Below are 7670 nucleotides of genomic sequence, written 5' to 3'. Positions count from 1 at the left end.
GAGGACTCTGCAGCCTTCTTGGGAACTTTTGGGACCTTGAAGGCAGCCTGGGCTGAGGAAGAACGATTCCCATCCACACTGTCATCATCCTCAAAACTACGATCTGGAAGGAGAGAACAGAGAGTGTCATCATCCACACTGTAGGCATGGAGTATGGTTCAAACTCTTTGCAAATGCTGTTGTTGAGTCAAGTTCAGCTTGTTATGTTATTAATCTTAAATAATACTGCAAATCATTATCATCAAAAACAGACCATAAATAGTCTAAACACACTGGAAAGATTATTTTATTAATTCACAACATATATGAACATCATTAAAAACTCACAAAATACAGAATCTGAAGAGAGTCTTAAGAAAAGAAGTCATCATTTGACAAAGATCAACATCTAATCTCACAAACACTAGTATGAAATAGGTTTTCTAAAATGTTAAAATAAAAACGCATTATTTATTCAAACACTCAGATCATTCGAGCATTTCACAACACCTTGGATTTTACTTGATTTTGTGTCAAGCATAAAAAGGCCATCAGAAGGAACGCTAGAAAGTAAAGATGAGAAGCAAAGGATGCTGGGAGGTTGTCGTGTACGGAGAGCTTGGTCAGGAATCACTAAATCAATACTAATTACAATAAGGTTAGAAGAAAAAGGCAAACACAAACCACTGCGAACGATCAAGATGTCCACCTGTGCAACCAGTGACTGACAGAACTCTCCGGAAACCCAAGTCCGCAATCTGCATGCTAGTAGAAATTAAGCTAGCTAAGAAAGCTGGCATTGAAACTTGAGACACACTTGCAACAATGGCGCAGCATTTTGAACGTGCATCTACCAGCTTGAGGACGACAAAATGTGAGGAGACACACACACACACACACACACACACACACGCGTCCACTGTGGAGATGAAACTGTTGGCATAGGAATGCAGTTGCGTTTCGCTCGTCTGACAACCGGCCATTGAGGAATGCGTCAAAGCCACCACCCTACACCTTGACTAATACATCGACTTACCTATACACAGTCGACATGCAAAATCAATTGACGAGGAGCGCGCGTGTGTGCACAGACAAGCCAAATGTTCACAGTAATTGCAGAGCCAATTGTATCAAGCTCTGTAAATGTGAAGTGCACATGTAAAGAAGCAGACATGTACGTCCTTTACCATGAAACTACATTCATCAACACAGACACACACCAAACACACCCAGGTCCATCCCTGCACTCACAGTCACAGATCCGCTGGCAGATCAGTCGCCTCATGCTTCTGGGAGGGCGTGGTATTGGTGTCCCCCCTCTTCTCCAAGCCGTACCCCAAGACACACACACACACACACACACACACACACACCCCCCTCACACACACTTCATAGTGGGGCTAAGAGTGCACACACGCGCCTCACATTGCTGTCCGAAAACCCCTCCACCCATACAAGTGCCGGCATTTTCTTTCACTCTCTCTCTCTCTCTCTCTCTCTATATCTTCTATCCCTCCCTCTCTCTCTCCCAGCATCTCTCCTCCTTCCCTCAGCAGCCTCACAGCCAATCAAACGAGAGGTGACATCATAGTGTTGCAGCCAGTGCGGAGGCAGAACTATGAATGTGTGTGTGTGTGATGGGAGTGAAAAGGAGACACACACACACACACACACACACACACAGACACCCCAGGAATATTAACAGGGCTTCTCTGTGTTACTGCCAGACCAACTAACATAAACTCATTACCATTGACAACACAACCTCTCCAGCCTCTTACACCCTGTGTCCCTTCATCTCGCTCTCACGCACAATCAACAACCTCTTAACACACTTTTTTATGCCGCTTCATTTACCTGTGAGACAAGAAACATATTCATCTATTCACGCTCTCTCTCTTCACATACACAAAAGAACAAAGGATGATGGAGCAATGATCACAGGAGGGGTGTGGTCTCCCCCTTCCTTCACCCTCCCCACACCCCTCTTGTGATCATTGCTCCATCTGAGGCCATGACCCTCCCTCTCTTGCTCTCTCTCGCACATACACACTGCAGTCCCTGAGTGTGTGGACAGTGGCATGTTTTTGTTTGTTTTTACACTTGGTAGTCAAGGACCTTGGATTTGAAATGAAACAATTACAATGGAAGTTCAAGTGCCAACATTCAGCTTTCAGTAGTAGAGAAAGTAGCAAAGGTTTAGGGGACAAAAATGTATAAAAATGTACTTGTAACCCTGAAGAAGGTGATCATATTTAAACAAGGCTTTAAATCAATGTACAGACATCAGCAGGCACTTTGTATCATGCCTGGTGAACCTCTGTCAGGCCTACACTGCAGGCATCTTCCCTTCCCTGGCTTGTTTTGGGGGAATTTTGCATTCAGTGTGAAAAAAATTGGACTGAAGTCAGGTGACTGACTAGTCCAGTGGCACAGGGTGCTATAGATAGAAAGGGCTATTATGTCTACTGGACTCTTCACCCATATGAATGTAAACTCAACCAAACATTCTTAAAGCTAAAAATGAGCTTCAACCTCATAAATCGGTTTTATTTCAAATCTAATGGGATGGAATACAGACGCAAAATTAATTTCTACACTGCATACATACACACTCGCTATATACAAGCACACATTTGTGAAAAATGCCCGGTCCCTTTATGTAATGATGGTCCAATCAGATCATAAGAGTGATACTTTCGTATTCAATGGCCAAGTAATAGCACATCATCTTGCAATCCTGGTTATAAATAACTGTTATGGGTGAGAATCAGGGGTCAAAGTTCAAGGGTTCAAAGTGCATAATAAACTCCATTATGAAACAGGTTACACGGGTAAAATGAATGCAGAAGAAAAACAGTGACAGACACTAATAGAATGAATTCACTGTTTCAGACACCAGTTTAGTGAATTTAATTACTGTATAACAAAACCAATGAATCCATTAGCAACAGTCATGGATCGAGGGTCTAAGCCTTGATTAGCATTGCTGTTTGCTTGATTTGCATCTCTAGCTTTTGTCTAGTCAGACCCCACGGGAGTAAATGTCTCTGGGTGAAGGGCAGAGCAAAGACACGAGGGGGGGTTGCAGAGAGAGAAAATCCCTTGTAGAGATGCTGTTACCATGGCGACCTGTGCAGACCAGCTTCTCAAATGAACAGAGCAGCAAACAGAAAAAAAAGATGTTCAGTAAGCACACACACATATTCAATTTAGTTTAATCAACAGTCGGATTGGCTGTTTATTCGCTGTATTCACTGACTTCTTGTTAGTTTATTAAATTAGGATGATTTTGGTTTGACAGGGAGAAAAGGCTAGTCCAGCAGTAACCGTGTCTCCAACGATACCCCACGTTGCCGAATAATATGGCACAACATGCAAATAACAAGTCTACACACACACACACAGATATCGGCTCCGCCATGTACCAGGCGGCGTTGCCATGGAAACTCCAGGCCAAGATGCACTCCTCTCCATTTCAGAAGAGGAGTGAGAACAGAAGAGGGGCTTAAATAAACAGGATAGATTTCCAGGAAAAAAAAAAAAAAAAATACAGGTCAGTGGTCAAATTAATGTGTTAAAACACATCTGCAAAAACATGCACCAACGGCCGACTGTTTCATTCTCTAATCTGTGAGGGAATAATCCCGAGTTTTCACCAGCTACAAATCAAATATAATCTACGAGCAGGAGAAGGAGGAAGTGAAACACTGTTCTGTTTCTCTGCACATATTTAAAGAAAAAAAGGAAGGAGGAAAGAGGAACACTAACTGCAGCAGACAGATCTGATCACAGCCTTGCAGAAGTCATTTGGTGATTAAATCACAGTTCTGGGAAAACAAATACACAACAAGCAAACAGATATTCAGTTGTGGCCACGTGGTGGCAGCACTGGCTCTGTTCTCAAATTATTTCTGGCAAGAAACCTCACAACAGCATCGCACTGCAATACAGAGAGGAAATCAAACTCCGTAGTAAAGATTCAAATTAAGGGTGAATGCTGCTCATTGGTGGGAGGAGCGAAACTAAAGAAAAAGAAAACTAGAGCTTCTGTGAGCAAATAGAGTAAGAACAATGGTGAGAAAGCAACAGACCCGGCTGAGGGAAAAAAACTAATTTAGAAGCAGGTTCTGTTTACCAGGTATTAGAAATAAAAAGAAGTGAAGGTCCAGAACCAATGGATGAAGCTGCTGACCACAAGTGTCAAAGAAGTTCATGTACTGGTGTGCAAAAGTTAATATCGCAAAGTACTTCTGTTAGCATAAACCTGCCTTTTCTCCTAAGCAAGTATATTCACATAATTATGTGCAAACTGTGCTTAACCTCAGAAACAGAAAGTAAAAAAGTAAGTTAAGCTGTTTTAAAGCACTGCGACATCTTATCAGCTGGAGCACCGCTGCAGACATCGTCACACGTATTACAGCTGAAAATCTCAACATAAGACCCAGAGAGCGTCAGAGGACTGAGACGTACTGCACAGAGAACCTGTGTTTGTGTTGATCTGCTGTAAGCTGCAGGGGAACAGGCAACGTCACATATTCCCACTGAGGACCATGTGACAGTTGCGCAGAGTTGCGTGCAAAAGATGACACACATTTTGATATTTTGACACAGCAGAGCGCTCATAACAGAATGACTACATGTGAAAAGAAGAGCACAAGCAGGGCTGCGAGGACTGGGACAAAAGCTGTTACAAAGGTCACGACTGCACCAGCTCCAAAGTAAACTGTAAGAGGTATGTGTGTCAATAGGAAACTAGACTATGAAACCCGCAGCTATTCCTGCTGCCGTCCAACTAAAGTGTATAGGCACGTACAACAAAAAAGTACTACTAGTTTCTCTTTCAATCACTACAACTTTTCCACAAATTTTACCTATCAACGGTTCAATTGCAAGCCCTAAAAAGTATCAAGATAAGCTGGTTTCTATGTGCATAATTAAGGTACGGTGGTGCGGTGGTTAGCACTGTCGCCTTACAGCAAGAAGGTTGTGGGTTCAAACCACGGTTGCCCCGGCCTTTCTGTGAGTTTGCATGTTCTCACTGTGTCTGCGTGGGTTCCTCCCACCATCCAAAGACATGCAGTGTAGGTTAATTGGCGACCCTAAATTGTCCTTAGGTGTGAGCGTGAGTGGTTGCGATGGACTGGCGACCTGTCCAGGGTGTACCCCGCCTTGCGCCCGATGTCAGCTGGGATTGGCTCCAGCCCCCCCGCGACCCTGTATGCAGGATAAGCGGTTGACGATGGATGGATAACATTTTTGGCCATATTGCCTGGGTTGCTAAATATAAGCCAACACCACACAGACTCACTAACTATTGTTTAATAATAAGTCATTATACAGGAATACATTAAGGACTCATTAGTGTTATATACTTCCAACAACAGCAGGTTTTCTTCTCAAAACTGCTCATTTATAGTTCATCTGTAGGTATTTAACATACGAACGGCAGGTGATCAGATGATTGACTTTCAGCCACCCAGGCTGTTTCTGGGTCGGAGAATGACAGAGAAAAAGGGGGAGGAGAGAGTGTGAGAGAGGCATACTTTGAGGTTCAGGCCTGGATAATCTAAAACATAGACAGACTGCTCCATTTCCAGCCCAGCTCTGGGAAAACGACACACACATACACACACACACACACACACACACACACACACACACACACACACATAATTTGAGTCCCAATTCTAAGTCAGGGAGAGAGATAAACCACAATATTCAGAGGAAGGCTTTGCCATGGCAATCAGCCTAGCCTGGAAACAGGGTCATGGTTCCCTTTGCAGAGCCGGAGATGCACTGAAGCAGAATGAGTATGTCTGCGCGCGAGCGAGCGTGCGTGTGTGTGTCAGTGCCTGTCAACACTGAAGTACTATGCAAGCATTGAAAGCTGCTACTGATGGTCAGTTAGCAAGGCACCGAATATCTCTGGGTTTCTATGTGTGCGTGTGTTTCATACACCACCGGATAACGTTAAGAGCAGAGCATGGTGCCAGCGGCACTGACACACTTTACTTTCTTACACATACGCTAGAAACAAGCTTCTTTATTCTACACATCACAGACACACTAGAGGATGTACACTTAAAATGAATAATCAATTAGTTGAATTAGTTAGTTGGAATAAGGTTATTGATCAGTGTTGAACCATTATTTTGGTTTTGGATTATTAGGTTCTGTTAATTTGTCTTGTCTGGGATAGAGCTGCTCCATTATGGCAAAAATCCTAATCACAATTACTCACATTTTGCATTTACTGAACTGAAAAAAAAAAAAAAGTCTTAACAGTGTATTTCCTTGAATTCTAAATACTATTCAACTGAAAAATAATATACAATACAATAAAAAGACATTCAATATATGACGTGTAATATAAGGTCATTTATATTTGGTGTGTAAAATGTCTTGTCTTTGTTGGCCGCTCCAAACTCCAGCACATAACAGAACCGACTTTGGTAAACGACGAGTCACTTGACCGCAGTGAGCTGAACCAAACATGCTATAGCCTGGCTGAGCTTTCAGGGAGGTGCTGTAAAGGGAAAGGGTAATGTCAATGTTGAAATTGGACAGTATGTCAGTCTTCTCAAAGTATTTGTTCCGATTTTTATTGGGAACCATTAATTATGAACTTTACGTTTGTTTGGTTATTTGGTGGATGTATTTTGTATTTTTGATGTTATTCTGTATGTTCATTTACAGAAGATATCTTCTTATATTTTTGATGTTTGACATTTAGCAACATCCTAATTCCACTACTTAATTACACTTGGGATGTGCTAAATGACACAGCAAGCAGAAATGTTATATCATCTGGTCTGTTTATGTTCTGTTCCGCCATTCACGATGCATTAAGCAGCACTGTGTAAAATTTTTAGAGGAGTTGTTTTCAAAACAGCCAGAAAGAAGAGACCAAATCTAATTTTAAACATCCATCTCATCAAATATCCTTTTCTGCTGTCACACTGTGGTAGATATTTTGGTCTAAAGTGGGAGACAAGCTGTGAGCTATTATTTGTTCATAATTTGCAATCATCAATCAATGGAAATTATTTTAAAATCCAAGCCCACATGTATCAGGAAGGGTGGAAACACAGAACGACACACACTCGGCACACACTTGACCCAATATCAACAGAAAGAGTTAAAGTGGGACAGAAAAAAGCTGAGATTGAGAGGCTACCTCACAGTGAAGTAAAATGTTTTCTTCAATTTCCAAACCAAACGGGTAGGAATCGTACATTAATCCCAAAAGAATATCCATTTGTGCATGTGATTGGCTTGGGCAGCTCAGGTGCATGGTGTACCATCTAACCGTGACTGATCTTGGGTTCAACTCTGGCCTCAGGCTACAAGAGCAAACATCTCTCCCAAATATGTCCCGTCTCTCTTTCATGTGAATTTAAAAAAAGAAACTCCCTACAAAATCCCTTTTTTTTCTACCCCCTTCTGTTTTTTTAATTGCTAGGATGCACAAATGCTCCTGCACATGTACGATATATCTAAAAAGACACACACGCACGTGATTGGAGCCATTTTTAAACTCACAAACACACACCACCTATTTCTGAGCCAGAGCACTTGAGGTGAAAATGCTTGGAGTTTAAGCTGATTTCACTCTACAACCATATGCTGACAAGCCTTTGTCTGTGTGCCAGCATGCACAGCCAGATGAGATTAAAAACACACACACA

General features: G+C 42.2%; 1 protein-coding gene across 1 annotated transcript in view; it reads right to left on the bottom strand.

Moving 5' to 3' along the window:
• Window positions 1-7670, bottom strand: part of clasp2 (cytoplasmic linker associated protein 2) — a gene marked incomplete in the record, with an annotated part of 61975 nt that overhangs the window by 31642 nt on the left and 22663 nt on the right. Inside the window, 1 exon segment of the mRNA XM_046059422.1 lies at window positions 1-103. Within this exon segment, the coding sequence (XP_045915378.1) occupies window positions 1-103 (103 nt within the window).

This window comes from Micropterus dolomieu, linkage group LG09, assembly GCF_021292245.1.
Source record: "Micropterus dolomieu isolate WLL.071019.BEF.003 ecotype Adirondacks linkage group LG09, ASM2129224v1, whole genome shotgun sequence".
Taxonomy (NCBI): Eukaryota; Metazoa; Chordata; class Actinopteri; order Centrarchiformes; family Centrarchidae; genus Micropterus; species Micropterus dolomieu.
This window is presented reverse-complemented; position numbering and strand designations above follow the sequence as displayed.